At 43.7% G+C, this 18,744-nt stretch overlaps 1 protein-coding gene and 1 long non-coding RNA gene across 5 annotated transcripts in view; one reads left to right on the top strand and one right to left on the bottom strand.

Annotated features, from left to right (window-relative positions):
• Positions 1 to 5,555, bottom strand: part of LOC138250102 (uncharacterized) — a 190,679-nt gene extending 185,124 nt beyond the window's left edge. Inside the window, exon 1 of the long non-coding RNA XR_011194887.1 lies at positions 1,973 to 5,555. This is a non-coding gene — a long non-coding RNA (uncharacterized lncRNA). The remainder of the gene's footprint in view (positions 1 to 1,972) is intronic.
• REPS2 (RALBP1 associated Eps domain containing 2) overlaps positions 1 to 18,744 on the top strand; it is a 636,764-nt gene that overhangs the window by 60,581 nt on the left and 557,439 nt on the right. Inside the window, exon 1 of one of the 4 annotated variants that reach the window (XM_069204532.1) lies at positions 5,576 to 5,827. The exons of 2 other annotated variants lie outside the window; for them this stretch is intronic. In XM_069204532.1, the coding sequence (XP_069060633.1) occupies positions 5,591 to 5,827 (237 nt within the window). In that variant the 5' untranslated portion in view covers positions 5,576 to 5,590. Of the gene's footprint in view, positions 1 to 5,575; positions 5,828 to 18,744 lie in introns of those variants that run through there. One more of the 4 variants, XM_069204531.1, reaches the window with a different exon arrangement.

Genomic DNA, 18,744 nt, shown 5'->3' with positions numbered 1-18,744 from the left:
GAATGAGGGCCATAGTGTGTTTCTTTTTAAGGTCCATTGTCTTGAATGGTAAAATCTTCATACCAGGATATGTTCATTTTAAATATGAACGTACAGTAAAGGATAATATAGTATTCTTCATGATACATGGTTCTAGTTAAAACTTCTTTATAAAATACATAAAAATAATATCGGGCCATTTTGGACCTTTCTAAGTCCGAGTTGGCGCAGCGCAGCTTTGCCTCGCTTGCAGCCGGGCATCCTTCTGCCAGAAAGGAACCAGAATGGAGGGGCACGCAGAGAGAGAGAGACAGTCTAGTTTCTCCGCGGGTACTTTCGGGGAAAGGAAGTGATGGAAAAAGACAGGATTTGGCAGGTAAGTAAGAGGGGGTGAGATTGGGGTGAGGGGTTTATAAGGGCTGTAAGGGGAGGGACTGGCCTCTTTCCGCGCCACTCATCGCGCGGACAGGAATTTGGCCGGCCACCCAGCTGGCAAGAAGTAGAGGTCTTTGAGGGTGTCATGCAGTGTGGGCAACAGAGAAGAGAGTGCAGGTGTGGGTGTGTTTGAACGCCAGTTAGGGCAGGTTTGTGACCAAGAGCGAGGCTGTAGATGGGGAGGGTGGAGAGTCAGATGCGGGCTTGGTCACCCTTCCAGCGGAAAAACAAGCAGGTGAAAGATCAGAGTGTGGGGGATGCACGAAGCAGGTAGGGCATTAAATGGAAAAAGGGATATGTGTGGAGAAATGGAAGCGAAAAATGATGGGTTGAGTAAAAGGATGAACAAGGAAATGTTAAAGGGTGGGGTTCCTAAAGCTGGGTTTTCGTTGAAAGTTTTAAGGTTATGTATTATGTTACAATCCTGTCCTAAATAAATGGCCTTTTACACTAAACGGTTTGTGTCACTGAATGTGTCCCGATTCGCTCACTACAGCTCTACAAATACTGTGAAATGTGAATGTGGCGTGTTTCTGCTCGTTGGAGTTTATTTTACTGATACCATCCTACTACGAGCTGGCAAACGCATGAACCCACTCTTACGGAACACTTTTATTTGCAGAAAGGGAAAAATATATCATTATGATCATTTGCTTCTCTGATCCTCACTTTCTGTACCTGTTACACAACTGTGTATGTAGCATATAGGAGTGTACGCAATTCCCTCCAGCGTAATTACTTGAAATCAGTGGCGTAACGAAACTTGAGGGCCCCCCTGCAAAGAACCTGGAGGGGGCCCACCCATGGACCAAGTCAGGGGGCTGCCACCTGTGCACAATGTACTATGACCCCACCACCCCAAGGCACAGGCTGCGGGAGGCTTTGTTATGCCACTGTTTAAAATTACTGCAAAACTACGTGGAATTACATGATAAACGTAATCCAGCATTTAGCATTATTTTCTTTGTGCAAAATGCACCCTCATGCATGAAATGAACCTAAGGATGCATTTTGAGAAATTAGTGCTAAATACGAACAGCAGCAGCAGCCAACAACTCGCTCTCTTAGTCTGTACTCCTGCTGTACGAGTTTTGCTCCAATTTACCCTTAATGACATAAGCAGGTGTGAAGCGTAATTTCGCATCACAAGAATAACACGGATGTAATGTCGCGCTGTGCTTCGTGGTGCACGTGTATATTAATTGATGCAACAAATTTATGGAGTTTTGGGCTTTTGATGGTCGGCATGCCATTCACGTTACTCGTGGTCCTAAGAAACCGCGCCCCTTTTGTTATCCTAACTCACGTGACCCAAGGGTCACCTACACAATAGAAACTGGGCAGGGGGTTGTGTGCAAGAACCCCTTCATTGTCCACATTAATGGTAGTGCCCGCGCTTGTTGCGTCACAAGCGTTACACTACATCCCTCCCAAAATCACAAATAGAAACTTTAACGAATGGCACGAAGTGAGACACAGAATAGGACATGTCAAACACATTTAAAATGAACATAGTTGTGGTAACCTAAGTCTTTCAGATAAGTCTTTCACTACTCACACCAAGTGGTCCTTCAGTCTAGTCGACGGCGCAGGCTTACCCCGCAGTTCATACCTGGAGCAGTTGGTGTGGCTTGCCAATGGCGGAGGCTCCTGTGGAACGACAACAGATTCACTAACCTGTTCTGGTGACTCACCACCAAGGTTAGATTCGGTCAGTCACCCCAGTGACTTTTCCGACTGGTCATCTTCAAACAGCTGTTCTTTACTTGGGTCCACCTGACTGAACCCCTTTTCAGAATCCAAAACACGTTCAACAGTTGCAATCGTTTGAACCAGGAATTGTTTTGTGCAATCCTCTCTGTTCTCCTAGAGGCTACGATCAAAGATCCTTGTCGTCTGACAATGGTCCAGGGGCCTAGCTCAAAAGGCAACCGGAATTTACTGCCTGGACAACGATCTCTTATCAGAACTTGATCATCTCCATGAGCGTACCAACATTCTCATCGATCCCTGGGAAACAGACTTTGGTCCGTAACCTGCTTTTCGTCTTTACCATGCCTTGATGTCCTGCATGGGCTAGTTGCACCGCTCTGTCTGCAAGGCTGGCTAGGATTACTATCCTGTATCCTCTTAGGAGGAAACCATCACCACTGACTGTTAATTCATGACAGACACAATGTAAACTCTCCAGCGACTGTCGAGCTACTGGGGTGAGGTGATGCCATTGTTTCGGTATGCCATGCCATTGATTGGTGAGCACCGCTTGTATCACTCTTTGTAGGTATTCATCTTCTTTGGTGGCCTGCTGAATGACTTCGAGATGGGCAAAGGTTGTGATCTTTCGACTATGCACTTCACATATTCTTCTGTTTCTTGTGCTTCATCAGCTTCTGCTACAGTGGCCAACCTCGGATGTCGTCACAGGTAGTCAGCAGGGTTACTTGATCCTGGGTGATATTCTACTCTGCAGTTATATTTTGCAGTTGCAACATCCATTTTTCTAACCTGGGTGGCGGCTTGGAAGCCGTGCCATTGTATAGAGGAATGAGGTGTTTGTGATCCGTCATGACAATGAACGGGTGTCCATACATATACAAATGGAAATGCTTGCATGCCCAGTGAATTGCGATTGTTTCTGTCTCAATTTGCGAGTACCTCTATTCCGTCTCAGTGAGAGAGCGACTTGCATAGGCTACCGGGGCCCATTCTTTGGCTTGTACTTTCTGCATCAGAACTGCACCTAGCTCTGTAGGGCTGGCATCCACTGCAATGGTGGTGTCTCTCTTGGGGTCGAAATATTGCAGAGTGGTGTCCGCTGATAGTGCGTCCTTGGTCGCTTGAAATGCACTCACCTGGGCTGGGCCCCCACGACCATATGTTGGCAGATTTGGTCAAGTCTCAGAGGGGTTGAGTGAGGAGTGTAAGGTCTTTGATAAACCGTCCACAGTAATTTACCATCCCTAGGGAACTCCGGACTTCTGTCACGTTTGTGGCCGGGGAGCAGTCTTGATGTCTTTCACCTTTTTGGGGTCTGGAGCTACCCCTTGCGCTGAAAAGGAATATCCCAAAAAAGTATTTTATCCTTGAGGAACTCGCGCTTCTCTCTATGAAGTGTGAGTCCAGCATCTTGTATCCTCTTCATAACTGCCTTCAGTCGTGTGTAGTGTTCTGGTATGGTTCTAGCATAAATCAGTATATCGTCACTAACGTTGATGGTGCCGGAGAGGTCCATTACGAGCTCACATATTGCGTTTTGAAACACCTCTGCTGCACTGGAGATACCAAAATTGAGTCTCAGGTAGCGGTGAAGTCCTACGTGGGTCGAGAATGTGGTAATGTATCTCGACTCTCACGCGAGGACTAGTTGATGATACCCTGACCCTAGATCTAACTCCGAGAACCACCTAGCTTCACCGAACTCTCCAATTAGGTCATTTGTCGTTGGGGTGAGGTGTTATTCTCTATTTATCACTGCGTTGGGTAGTCGCATATCCACACAGATTCTGACCTTTCCCAGTTGTTTCGATTTCCTTGATGCTACAATTGGCGAAACCCATGGTGTTGGACCATCTGCCTTCTCAATAATGCCAGCAGCTTCAAGTTTCTCCAATTCTCTCTCCACAAGAGGTCTTAAATGGAATGCTATTCGTCTGTGTCATAGGGCAACTGGTTGCACTGATCGGTCTATGTGGAAAGTAACTGGTTTGTCTTTGAGGCATCCTATACATTCAAATACCCCTGGAAAGGCCTGTAGGATGTCATCCAGAGACTCTAGATGAACTCCTAGAAGGGTGCGTTGGCCTTTCTCAACAACATACATCTGTGCCTCTATCTCATTGGACCCATAGCGGATGTGAGTCCGGAACTTCCCTTTCATGGTTAATGGTCGTATTTGTCCATATACAAACACTCTAATCTGTGCTGGCGTATGGCGTATGGGGAGGCGGTGGTTGAAGGCTTTGGTAAGTGGAGTTTGACATGACATTTATGGACACTCCTGTGTCCACGATGGAAAGGACGGGACTATCTCCTACCACCACTTTGCATTTCGGTAGCTTTCCACTCTCCTGAGTGGTGGTGCTGAAGGTGAAAATGGAGTGTACCGTTTGTGTTTCCTCTTCATCGTCGTCCATATCACTGTTTGGAATGTGTATCTCTAGTTCACTGTGGCTGGAAGTGCCCCTCCTCTCGAGGATCTACACACGAGTGCCTAATGATTGGGTTTGCCGCAACTGAAGCACCTCTTTCCTTTGGAAGGACAGTTTTGCATGGGGTGGAACGACCCCCCCCACATCTGCCAAATTTTTTGGGAGTCTGTGTTGTTTTGCGTGGTCGCGGTTTGTTCGGCATGGGTATTACTGCAGCGACCTGTTCTGCTTTGATTGGGTTCTGAAGTGCTGCTTCCATTTGGGGCGCTCTTGCTTTTGACATTTCTTTTGTCCTCCCCATGGTTGGTATGTCTGCTAGGGACCGTCCTGACTCTTCTACGATGCGTTCCGTGAGTTTTGAGGATGCACACCCTTGGATGACCTGCCCACTGATTTCCTCAGTTTTATTGTGGAAGTTGCACATACAAGCTAGCTCCTTGAGTCTCATGTAGAAGGCGTCAATGGACTCTTCAGGGAGTTGTTGTGCTTCCCTGAAGACAAATCTCTCATAATCAATGTTGGCCATGGGTTCAAAATGTGCCCTTAGGGCTGCAATGAGGGTAAGGTGCATCTTCGGTTCCGCTTCAACAAGTGTTTTGTATATGCGGTGAATAGCCTTCCCTCCTAGATGCAGTATCATTGCTCTCTTTTGTGCATCTTCAATTTTCAGGGCTTCAAAAAATAGCATGACTGTCTCCACGCAGTCTTTCCAGCGGGAAGCTTGTGTTGATGGCGCATCTTCCACTATGAATGGCTCAATTGGAGGTATGGAATTCATGGTGATGGTGTGACCACATGTGACGAAATAGAAGAGATTGTAATGGAGTAGGAAGGGTTAGTCTCTGTCTATTTGTTTCTATTATTGTTTTTTTTTGTGAACTAGAGAGAAAAAACATAATTTTTTTGGTTTTTAACACTGACTTCCTTGGAAAGTGCTGTGGGAAATCACAGCTAAATTCACATAGACGACTGTGGCAGGTAACAGACAGACAGTGAATCGGAAAGTGTGGGTCACCAGCTGTGCCTTTATGAGGCATTCAACGGTGCAGGCAGGGGGCGTGGCTTGTATACAATCACCGGGCCGAGGAACAGGATCGCTGGGCTCTGGTTTCCTTTGTGGCATACGAAACGCGAAAAGGAACGCGCTGGGGCACACCCCTGAAGCAGGGTACGTGATCAGTGAGCTCCGATCCGACACTCTTCAGGGCCGTTTAGACGCGACACGAGCACCGCTTGCCTCGTATGCAGGCATCTGGGCAGCACAGGTATGTCGGGCCCTCATCGCCAACGTAATGTCGCGCTGTGCTTCGTGGTGCGTGCGCATTAATAATCGATGCAACACATTTATGGAGTTTCGGGCTTTTGGCAATTGGCGTGTCATTCATGTTACTTGTGGTCCCAAGAGGCCGCGCCTGCCATCAACGCCCCTTTTATTATCCTAACTCACGTGACCCAAGGATCACTTACACAATAGAAACCGGGCAGGGTTGTGTGCGCGAGAACCCCTTCATTTTCCACTTTAATGGTACTGCCTGCGCTTGTTGCATCACAAGCGCGACACTACGACGGAATTCATGGAATTACCCTGATAACTCCAGCACAGTTAAAATTTCGCACAGGCCTAGTGGCATATCGTATTTCAGATAGAATAACCATATCAGCAGTGCTTTCGAGAATGCGACAAAAACTGGGGGCCCAGCTATTTCTTTTACAAACACTTCAAGGTGGCTGGGTCAGTTAACATGCGTAGTTTCTGATAAGGCAATAGAGCATTAGCACTGGATCATTAGACTTGAATATCAGTCAAAGGAAACAACAGAGGATGTTTGCCTTTTTTTTTTATATACTTTTCTTCTTTGCCAGAGAGGAGGAACTTACATAATGCGTGTCTTTTCGCTTTTCCTAACGCTGGTCCGTTTTATGACTTTTTTCGTCTGCAGTCTAGTGCACAATTCACAGTAGGAGGTTTTCAAAATGCCAGTGAAGCGCTATTCAATTTTCCTCCCCTGAGGTAAACTCCCCGCTCAGAAACAAGTAACAAGCTGGTGTTGATAGATAGCTGATGTGTTTTGAAGCGGTTTTCTGCCAAAGAGAGTGACTTTAGAGGTGGGAGGGTGACCTTGGCTGCGTGCGCGGGACTGTTTTCCTGTGATGCATGTCATGTCAGCATTTTCCAGTTTCACTGCCATAACAGAATAGTATGGGGCTCGCGCAAGGTGTGCCTTGTTGGTACAAGTAGTCTTTCCTCAGGAGACAGAGGGGAGCAGCCAAACCATAGACCTGAATTTGCACTGTTTACTACATAATCGGATCTATTGCCACAGAATAGAGCGTGAAGAACTAGAGGTGGGGGCCCCGACAGGTTAATAGGGAGAGGCGAGCCAAGGGTCGCCCCCGGCTCCAAGAGCTTGTGCACGGGCCGAGCCCTTCGCATATAAATCATGCAACTAACCCCATTTTAGGATATGGTAAAATGTCTTCAAAATTAAAAAATGCATATTTCTATACCACGCTGAAGCGAGTCACCTTAGTACATCCAAAGATTTGAAAAGTATTTATTAAAAATTAGAGTTTTTAAAGCGGAACTAAGAATTGTTGCTACCCGATGGCCATGCTAGATAGTGAACTATACCTTAAATGTGATCTAGAATCTTGTTATACATAGAGTAAAATTTTAGTTTATTAAATCAAACAGTAGACGTTTTTGTACAATGTTTTTGGATGTGCGATAATGAACAAAAAGGAGGCTCAGTGACAAAGTATTTGCCTAAGGTCACACAGTTTGGTCAAGCAAGGAAGCAGGGCTTGATCTTAGATTTTCCAGTTTCATACTATGCAGTTCAGCCGCTGGACGGGTATCACTTTCTAACATTAAAGGAATAGTCATACCCCGCCTTTCACTGCCTTTCTTGTCCATTGTAAAAGGGAACCCTTCAGGTTTAAAGGGAACTCAATAAATATTGTGTTTTTTGCTGGCACATTTTGTAGTATATCATTAGGGATTTTTTTTGTAACTTGATATTGAGTTTGTCATTGTTGAAAGTGTTTTTCAGATTAAGCAGCCTGGGGGCTTTGGCCCTTTTATGATGGGCCTTAGATACATGAGTCACCAAACATTTTTGCACTTTTTGTTTCCCACATTTGGGAGCAGAGCTGTCCCAGGCAGACAGCCTTTGCAGGGCTCAGAAACCTTTAGATCAGAGGTCTTCAAACTGGCGGGTGGGCCCCCCTAAGGGGGCCTCAAGTGATCTGAGGGGGGGGGGGGGCACCAGACTCTGGTTAAAAGAAGCATTATACAGATAACAGGGCTTTGTTTCAAGCAGAAGCATGTTATTGCATTTTTAAAAAAGGTAACAGTACTCAACTGCAATGTTTAATTAGATCTACACATATTTAAACATTGCCCTCTTTATAAAATAATTGTGAAAAATTCTGAAGGGGGGCCCAATGATTTTTATTTTTCAACTGGGGTGTGGCATAAAAAGTTTGGAGACCACTGGTTTAGAGGGTGATTCGGTAATTGGGAGGGGTCAAATTGATTCTTGCCCCCTTGCCACTAGGACCTGGCTCCACTCCGGCTTTCCTCTATAAGAAGGCTAGTCTGAGCTTCAGATGAGCAATTCATGTTTTTCCTGAGTTGTTTTTCTTACAGATCAGTTATGCCCACTGTAAGGCGAACCTGTCCCTATTTTTGGCCAAAAGGTTCCCCTGCTTGACAGGTCACTGAGTGAAACACTGGGCATTAACAGCGCAGTTATCCGCATGTCACTAGGCCAAATCTCGGCAAGGCTTACTTAGCCTTTCATCCTTCCAAGATTGGTAAAATGAGTACTATTAGATTTTTTGGTGTCATTGGTTAGTTACTTCTTTTTTTGCACAGTAAAACTGTTGCATGAAGCTGTTATATAAAGAAAGCAGGTTTTGTTATGACATTCTTTTTAACCTTGTATACGCTTAAAAAAGCTTGTTCATAAAGATATTTAAAATGGTGGCTTGCCGTAGGATATTTTGCATTTGTTAATATCTCTTCAATAAGATAGGTAAATTCGAAAGACCTTAACCATTCATTTTTAAAGTTCAGTAAAAGTTAAAGGGAACTTCAGGTAAGGAAGAAAATTGTGAGTTTTTATTGTCCCGACTTGCTCTTTGCCTGTGGGATTTTCCTGATTATAACGTGACCTTGTTATTAATTTACATCATTTTGTATTGTGTAATCTCTGCTGTGTCCTGGGGTTTACTCGCCTTTCATTGTGCTGCTTTAGCTCCAGGTCAGCCTGGTTAGAGTGGACGGGTTGAGCTGTGCTGGAAATGGCACTAATGTCCCTCATAATGTCAAGGTCGAAGGTGGCAGCAGAAAGGGGGTGAAATCACAAGGAGTGGAGTCGTGGGCAGAGTCTGACAGTCACATTAAAAAATATATATATTTAAAAAAACACTCTGATGTGATGAAATTGGCAACAAGGAAACCTGTTGAGAGTAAATATGTCCCAGCTTATTGACTGTCTGGAAACAAACTGCATATTAAAGTCTTTTATAGTTTAAGGCATGGCTGCAGAGATCTTTGTGTACACAGCGATTTCCTAGATGTAATAATAGTACCATCACTTGGGTGGTTAATGCAATTAGTGGAGAAATCCGTGTGTAGTCTAATCACAAGTTTGACCTTATATCACAGTATAAACCAGCATAAAGGGCTATTGTGTTTGCTACAAAGCACCGTATCTAACATGCAGGTCACAAATGTGTTTTCTATGTAGACAGCTCAGTGTGTTACTTTTGCTGCATATACCTGTGTGGTACCTGCGGGTCACAAGCTATGATCCTTGAAGTATGACCTAGTGGTTTATGAACTGGCCTCAAATAGTGCACGCAGTCTGCAAGGTATAAGTGTTAAACCTTACTGTTTTCCGCTCATTCTCCCTTTAAGGTAGCTAAAAAGGGTTGATTGGGTAGTAATAAAGACATAATAGTAAGTGCTATTTAAACAGTTACTAATGTAATTACTCATATAGATATATATGTTTGATTTTCTTACAGTGCTTTAATGTATCTTAAATATAGAGCCTAGAAAAATCAAGAACATGCCTCCAAATAAAGTATAGTTTAGGTTGTGCACTTGTGAAGTGACACGCTTAGTGTCTTTGTATCCTCAATGATATTAGCATCAAGGGGTTAGGCTCAACTTAGTTCCCAACAACGAGGAAACTCCAACTAAGGAGTGCTAATGGCTATAAAAGTGAGGCATCTGTGTTGGGCTCAGGGACTAAATAAACGCATTTCACTGAGGCTGGCCTGGATCATGGGTCCTGCTGGATAATGGCTGCTGGATCCGGTATCTGGATATATCCCTCTCACAGTGGCGGCCTGTCCTTTAGGGCGGAGGGGCCACGCCCCCCCACCCCATGAAGAGTGTCTGTCAGGCTGAACAAAGGCCAGCCTGACAGACACTCTTCATGTTCAGGTCAGACAGCCAGGAGCAGACATGCGCAATTTGCGCAGACTCCTGGCTGCCTGAGCTGAACTTTGCTGGGCTGAGGAGATCACAGCTCCTATGGGCGTGACCTCCTCGGCCCAGCAAAGGTGCCTCGAGGCCCTCCCCTGGGTGACGAGAAAAGCGTCACCAATCACCAATTGACACTCTCCCTGGGCGCTTCAGGTTTAAGCCCTGAAGCACCCAGGACGAGTGTCAATCCGTGACACTTTGTCACAGAGTGGGGTGGGTTCAGCAGTCTCACTGACCCCATCCCACTCTGTGACGAGGCTGGGACTGCTGCCTTCCCTCATTGGCTGACCTCTCATATCCAGCGCTGATTTGGAGGCAACTGCCTGTATTCACACTCCGTATGAAATGCTATAGATGGTTAATAAGGATAGATACACAAAGTTCAAACAAAGCAGCACAGAACTTTTCACAAGTGTTTACCTTCAATAGGGTAGCCTTCAGTAAGGCCCCTTGGCATTATGGTGGATGTGATCCCTGCTTCTTTCAATACATTGTCAATCTTCATTTAACAATAAATACTGACCAATTTCAATGGGGCAATCTTTCATGTCAACAGTTCAGTTTCATTTATGTACTATCCTGACATCATGATCTTTCGCTTCCATTAAAGCTCGTCAAAGGAGCTCAACCCTGTTACAGTGGCGGCTCCTCCGTTTGGGCAGAGGAGCGTCACCCGCCCCTTTGTTTATGATTGTTTTCTGGTAAAAGGGGCGGGGCCACGGGGAGGCGTACTCTGAGGGAGAGTGCCTCAAAGCGCATGTGTTTTTGGCTAGCCATCTCCGGCAAACACACATGCGCACAGGGCTCTCTCCAGCCCAGCAACCGGTTGGAGAGAGCGTGCACAGGCTCCCAGACTGCCTGGGAGCACCCCACCCTGGGTGCTCCCAGCCAATCCTGATGGTGCGGAGCAGTGTCAGGTTTGGCGCAGGGCAGGCTGGGAGCCTGTGCCTGCAGAGCCAGTGAGGAATTAGTGGAGGTGATCGGAGCACGGCCTCGGAGAAGGTACTTTTTTTTTTTTATTTGATACTTATTTCGGCCCGATCAACCCCCTCCTCCCCAGCCCCGTCTCTTCCGAGAATGCAAGCCACTACTGGTTAAGTAGTGCTGACTTTGAGTGCTGCAAAAAAGTGCAAATGGCGCAATACCAAGATACCTCTTTCAGCAAGGGAGCGAGCTCTGTGTGCAGATCACTAGCCACGGAAGCAGAAATTTTTAGAAAACGAACACAGAATGTGGTAGCTATCAAACAAGGCACCAGAGAACTTTTCACACGTGTTTGCCTTCAGTAAGATTGGCTTTAGTAAGCCCTCGTATCATTACCGTAGATGTAGTCCTTACATCGTTCAGGGTAGACACTTGTCTAATCATGTGGACTTGTACAGAACCAGGGACCTGTGGTGGAATATCTAAACATGCTGTAATCGATGAATGCTAAATTATATATAGGGGTGCAACATTAATATTTCTCTGATAAAGTTTTGTGAAGGTGCCGTTCTTCACTACTTCACAAAGTTGCAAAGTTTGTTATTTAACCCATTGGCGAAAAAAGCTTTTTCAGATGCAGCTTACCACAAAAAAGTGTTTTTTAGTAAGAACATTCTCGTGCTAAGTGTTCTTTTTTGTAGGGGCTGTTTCCTACAAAATACACTTTTCGCAGATTTTTCCTTCAGAATTTTCCTTGCAGCGTTTTTTATTATTTTAAACATCGTAACATTCAATGGCTGTACAAGGCTTGCAAGATTTTTAAATAAAAATTACAAAGCTTGTGGAGGCAACATTTTAACTTTTAGACATCTAAAATTTTTGACACAGAGGTTGTCCAAGGGAGGGGAGCGCACAGGATAGACAGAAATCCCACTCATTTAGAAAACATGAGCAGTTTGTTTCTTACTGAAGTTACGTTTACTGTGTTTACAGACGAGTCTCATCCCATAGCATCAAGATGTCAATTACAAGAGTCCATGGGGCTCCACCATGGTTTTACTGCATTTACAACACTTGTAAGAGGAATGGGCCCCAGATTGTATGGATCTGGGTGTAGTCTTTCAATTCTTGGGTTTGTGAGCCTGACGTTTAAATGTTACTTGCAAAAATTAAATAAAAATGTAAAAAAGAAATACAAAAATAAGGTTACTGTGTCAGGGGCACTGTGGTGCGCTTGAACAGAAGGAGCAAGCAGTGCTCATGTGCTTCTGCCAGGAGACTGCCTGTTAAAGTCCATTGGTTAGTGCTGTGGCAAGACTACTAAGGGGTTATGCAAGGCATAGGGGTGGTTCTTCCACAAGTTGAAGTAAGGCATCAACCTTAGGTTGTCACCTAGTTGTGATGCCAGATTGATACAAAAAATGCACCATTCAGGGAAGCATCACAACCGATGTACCTTCTTTCGGCAGAGACCGATGGAGAGGGAACAGGAACACACTCTGTCCTGGAACAGAAGCATGCTAGGCTGAGTGTATGGACCTACATTTTAGACATGTCAGTGGTTCAGGCTTTCTTATAAGTCTCCATAATAAATCAACACTTGAGGGTTTTAGCCAAACACTTCCGGGTTGAAAGTTTCTTTGGTCAACCCACTCCCTATAGTTATGAAGAAGTGAGGAAAGATTAACTGAAAGATACTCTTTGGTTTGCAAGTGATACACTGCCCTGCAGGTTTTGCCGGGATGAGTTGGCAGAAACGCGCTGCAGTGCGTACAGTAATCAAGAATTGATTCAGATTTTACAGCACTGTGAGCTCCACACACAAATTCTTACAGAAACTTCTCAGTTTTCAACTTTGTAAGATTTGCTTTCTGCAAACCAATGAACAAAGAGAATACAAATCTCCAATGCTCCAGAGTGACTGTACTGCCAGGGTGCTGAAAAAAACACAGTGTCTGTTTGACAGGCCCTGGCAATGATTGACGTAGGCCTGCAACACAGAATTCTGTCCTTCCTAAATGTGCAAGACCTGAGAGCACTTTGTCAAAGAGCAAAAGCATCAGGCAATAACTTAGTTGGCTGGAATTTTATCATAAATGTACATATACCATTGTTGAATGCGGGCTGGAGCTGTGAATCACTACTCACTTTCCTAAAGCAATGATAATTGATAGCCTATTGCTCCCAGTTCAAATGCATATATGGTTTATCCCATGCTCGTTTGCCTTGTGTAGTGGTAAGGGGCAAAGTATTTACACCGAGGTAGAATGCAAGGTGCATTGTGCAGTAGAAAACAAGGTGTATTGGTGCACGTTCTCACTCAATAGGCTTCTGACTATTAGATGAGTTGTTTTCCTTTGTCAAGTCACTGCAACATGTTATTTTGAGAGAAAATAAGCAGTGTCTTCTAACACTTATGGTGCTCTGGGGTAACCTCTGAATGTGACTTTTGCAGTGTTGGAATAAGGGCATGAATGCATGTTTATTACTCTTGCTCTATAGTGGGTGTGATGGGGCAACATTTATTTTCACTGGCATTGCACAAATATGTACGTGTATTTATTATGCATATATATGATAAATATAGAGATGTTGTTTACTTCCAATCTTGGGTGTTGAGAGGGGTCGTGTCTCGTGAGAGCAAAAGCCTTGGATAGGTCATGATTCCCATGACCTCCCCCCCAACAACGGTAATGAATAGCATATAACAACCTGTGCCTGCCATTTATGTGGCAGTTTTGCATGTGAAGGTAGTTTAACAAAAGGTACTTAACTAAAACCATTACGCAGGCTGTTAAATGTGTGCAGCAAGGGAAACTCACATTGAAGAGACCTCATTAACAGAGTTATTTCCCTATGTAAAGTAATTGTTACATACCATCTTTGAGGCAGTAAACCGTGTTTTTCTAATGTCAGTTTCAACAGCATCCCTGTAGTTATGTTTCAGATGCTTAGTCTGTAAGTAGAGTTTTTATTGCTAATCACGTTTGCCTTTATTGACTTATCTGCTTGTAACTTTGCTTAAAAATGTGCTTGGCCACAGTGGCGTGATTTCGTGAACATGTGCAGCATGGATAACCACAAAGTAAAGCATGGAACCAAATTAAGTTGCAAAAAGGAATCCACTACCTTAAACATGCTTTAGTTTGTAAATATGACAAAGTAAAAAATATAGTTACCTCAGAGTCTGGTTTGTAATCCTAATGTCATATCAAAATCCACCAATCTAGATCTATTAAAAGAATAAAAAACAACCCGTGATTTTCCGTCACAAGTTGCAACAGTTTACTTTCTGGTGGTTACCAGCATGCTCCAAAGAGGAAGAACATACCTTTAATTTTGATCCCACTTTTTTTTATAAAAAATTGGACCTTGACTCGCAAGGCACAAAGCAAATTTTCCCCACTTACTTTTAACATAGGGCAACAAAAGTCGATGGTCATGACTCATGTTACAAAAATGACGGTGGCGGTATGGGGCTATTGGGGCAAATGGAAGGTGAGAGTAGGGATCTGGCGATAGGGGCCTGCACCCTTTACATGTCCATACAAAGGGGAAGAACTCAAGGTGCAGCTGAAATGCTCCGAATTTGAGATATTTGTGTTGCATTGGAGCCAATTTCTGGTTTCTTTTATACTTTTTTTCCTACTAAAAAACACACATCTTCTAACACAAGCACATACAAGTTCCCAGGGCCATGACCATATTGAAGATGCTGGGCTAGTTGCCGATGAGTCTTGCCATGTCCATCACAACTTATTTCATAGTTTATGGCCTCTGAGATGGTGAGTCCATCGCCTCATTGAGGGGAAACCACCCCCTAAAAGTAGGCTCCGTTTTTATTCTGTTTCTGAGATTAATACGGTTCAAGTATTTTTCGGAACGCTACAAAGAATCCTGTTCACCTTCCGTTAATCAGGAGACGATCCTATCTTACATTAAATGATGGGTGCATTGCTTGTTTGCTTACGGAGTACTCTATAGGTAAGATCATGTAACGCACTTTGTAACTTTTATTCAAACCAAATCCGTTGAATTTATCATGCAGTTTCTTGGTTATATTTTCCAAAACGGTATGGACTCGTTTGGAGAGCACCTGGAGAGTAAGGGCCTGATTTATAGTTTGGCGGGTGCGTTTTACCGGTGACGAATATCCTGTTCACCAAAATATAAATCCCATTATATCCTATGAGAGTTATATTTCAGCATATGAGATATCCGTCACCAATGTGACGGAGTTACCCCTCTGCCAAACTCTAAATCAGGCTCTAAGTCTATTTCAGCCAACAACCTAATTTGAAACAAAAAAAACAAATTGAGTATTGCATTTATTACTTGATGTGATGATTCCACGTTCCTCGGTTTTTAAAGCCATGCAGGGTAGTTAGGCACTTTTGTTAAGAAACGGAATGACACCTTTTGCAAAAGTTCACCTGACAAAAGCATATTGTGTCCCAACTTTGCAGATTGCTTGCTGTTATTTGGCGCTAAAAAGGTTTCAGTTGGGTGCTGTCATAATAAACTGCATTGACACATTTTACACTTCATTTCATTGAATGTAGCCGGTTTTCAGAGACGTCTGAGGAATCCTGAAAACGTTTCTTTTATACATCATCTTATGAGTCATCTAGGTTAGAGAGTCTCGCGTAATCATAATTACTGGGCCTCAGTTGTGACCAGTGGGATATTTTACTCCTGATGTCCTTAAGCCCCTGTACTGCAGATCCTCTAAATGGAGGGAAAAGCATTACCCTGTTATCATTTGGCCCTCAGGGTGGTGAGGCATTGCTGTCCAATGCTTACCCCAGGAGATGCTGTAGGCTAGAAACCACGAATTACATTCTCACCAAATAACACTCAATAAATTGCAGCTCAGTCAGTCCGTTTTCTTTTAAAATAGAATATACTTTAATACATATGCAACTAAATATTTTGTTAAAAGAAATTACAAATCTATGCAAAAGAGCAGGTGGAAAAAAATACCCTGTACGTGACATTGTGAACTACAGTGGATGGGTGCAGATCACAGAAGTCAACTAAGTGTAGTCTAGACCCTGTAAGTGTGAGATACCTTTAACGCTTTGCCCGCCAGCTGATCCTATTCCCCTAATCACACCATTAGGAAGTCATGTAGTTGCAGTTATGAAAGATCAAGTCTACTGGCTTTGTCACAGGTTGGCGACCATACATTCAACAATGAGAAAATTGCCATTTCATTATGCATAAACATTTAAAGAAATAATTATGAATATATTTTGCTTTTTACTGTTGGAAAAAGCCATACCTATTGGCTTTGGCATACTTTCAAAAGTAACCATTGTAAACAATGAACAGTTCAGTAAAAACTATATTTTGTGGGTTGGCCCTTGCTATTCCTGAGTGGCTGTTCAACACAGCACAAAGCCTGCTGTTCTAGGAGCTTTACTAGAACAAGATGCACATTTTTCAAGCCGTGCTCTGGGGTGTATGAGGTGCTTTGATGTTGCTAAAGGCCAAAAAAATGTCCTTTTTTTCTTTCTATGCACCTACTGGGCCTGCATTTCTTCCCAATCCCTTCTTGTCCATCGCAGCAAGTGAGTGCCCCTGCTCTTGTTTGCAACTGATGCTTACAATCCGTCTTCTGTCATCTTTGATCCTTATGTTGAGCCGCTTGGTACTCTACTCACAGATAACAGATTCCCCAATATAATGATGATACACAACTTTATTTGAAAGTCTCCTCTCCTTCTCCTCATCCAGTGCCTCAAACACTGCTTACACATCATCCAGACCTAAATAACCAGGGCCTACCTGAAGGTCAGTCCAACCAAGAGAGAATTCCTTTTATTTGCCAAGAACAATAAACAAGATACAGTACAATTCTGGTTCAATGACATGATCGTGATGGCTTCAAACCCCAATTTTTACCCAATGCCAAGTCACTTGAATTCACCCTAGACAACCACCTAATCCTCAAGGAACACATTGCCAAAAAACAAAGATGGCCCGACACTAGCTCTCTCTTCTTAGGAAAGTCAATTCATAACTTCCAAAAAGAAACTTCAGAACTGCTGTCCAAGCCCTCATACCCAGGCATCTGGATGGTGGTAATGCCCTGCTCCATGGTCTCCCACAATCCCCACTGGCACCCCTTAAGGGCACCGTACATGTTGCAACATTTCTCATCCAAGACCTGAAGGAATATGATCAGATCACCACCATCCTGATGGAAATCCATTGGCTCCCCTTGCCAGCTCTCACCATCTCCATCTTCAAAACCAGCTACATCATTTACAAAGCCATCACAGCCATGCATCTCAACTTATCTTGAAGACCAGCTCGCCATCTCGGGTGGTTCTCAGGACCGAACAGCAAGGCTACCATCAGACTGCAGACTAAGAAGTATAAAAAAGAAAAACACAAGACAGGAGGCATTTTCCATCTATGCACCCGGGATCTGGAACAACATAAGTGTATCCATCAGGACTGCACCAACACTGCTCTAGATTAGGAAAGAGATGAAGACTCACCTTGTTACAGAGCACTATATTACAATGCATGTACTGTCCACAACCCAGCTTCTTCTCTTATTACTCACTGACCCTTTGCTTGTCTTTGACCATGTACAGCGCTTTGCCTCTTTTTTGCTAGGTTTGTGCCATAGAAATACCACATATATCCTTTTGTGCTATAGAAAAACCACATATATGATTACACAATAGTTGAAACTGCATGGGGGGTCACAGGCCACACAGTCCAGGCCTGCCTTGGAACTTCCTTCATTGGTGCCAGACATATGATTTTGATGTCTCAGCTGCTCCCACCTGCCCACTTGTGATCACAAGTGTGAGTAGCAGGAGAAAAGACAACATAGGCACCCAGTATGCTCGGGGAGCCTCCTCCTCATTGGGCGTTGTGGTGCTGGCCTCGGTGTCGAAGATTTGCATTCTTTTGCCCAGCACCTGCAGGGGCTCCAAGTTGGGTCCCCCATCTAGTTAGATGCCACTTAATGATCCAGTGTAGGACTGCAGATAGCAAGTTTAGAGGATTGTGAAACATGGCTTCTCAGATCAGCTTTATTCCCTGCGTAGACATCCAAATTAGAAGTGTTTAGTAAAGCAGCACAATATAGAGTAAGCAGAAATACAAAAATGTCACAAAATATTACAAAATTATGGTTTAATGACCTGCTACATGCAAAAAAGAAGTTAGATTCTTTTAATGGTTGGGGATCTTCTTGGACATGCGCATTTTTAGCTGCACAATAATGTGCAGGGGTGTGTTTATGTCTTTAATTTGAATCAGGCTATTGCTCCTCTTTTCCTTGAACTTCACTCTTTTTCTTCACCTCCAGGTTACTGAAGTTGGTACAGCTGAAAGAGCTGCAGTACACCTGAAAAGTTAATGTGAGATTCTCCTGATGACACCCCTTCATTCTTGAAAGGACATACAATAGATTAATGGATAGATCCCATTTGTACAGCAGTGATACCGCAATGTGTATTTTTAATGATTGCGGATACTTTGACGATTGGCCATTTGGGTTTGATTTAGGGTGATTGATTTTTTTATAATAACAGTGAATACGATATACAGTGCTAAGATATGTATTACACATAGTAAATATGCCTGGATTGTATGCATGTTATTATTGGATGGTTAACTAATATTGATTACAAAAACTATTTCCTTATAATTTCTACCAGCTTGTCAGATTTCATTACTCCTAGCAGTGGACAAATTGCAAATTTCTTATGAAACATTATTATTTGTTAT

The sequence above is a fragment of the Pleurodeles waltl genome, chromosome 8 (assembly GCF_031143425.1).
Source record: "Pleurodeles waltl isolate 20211129_DDA chromosome 8, aPleWal1.hap1.20221129, whole genome shotgun sequence".
Lineage (NCBI taxonomy): Eukaryota > Metazoa > Chordata > Amphibia > Caudata > Salamandridae > Pleurodeles > Pleurodeles waltl.
This window is presented reverse-complemented; position numbering and strand designations above follow the sequence as displayed.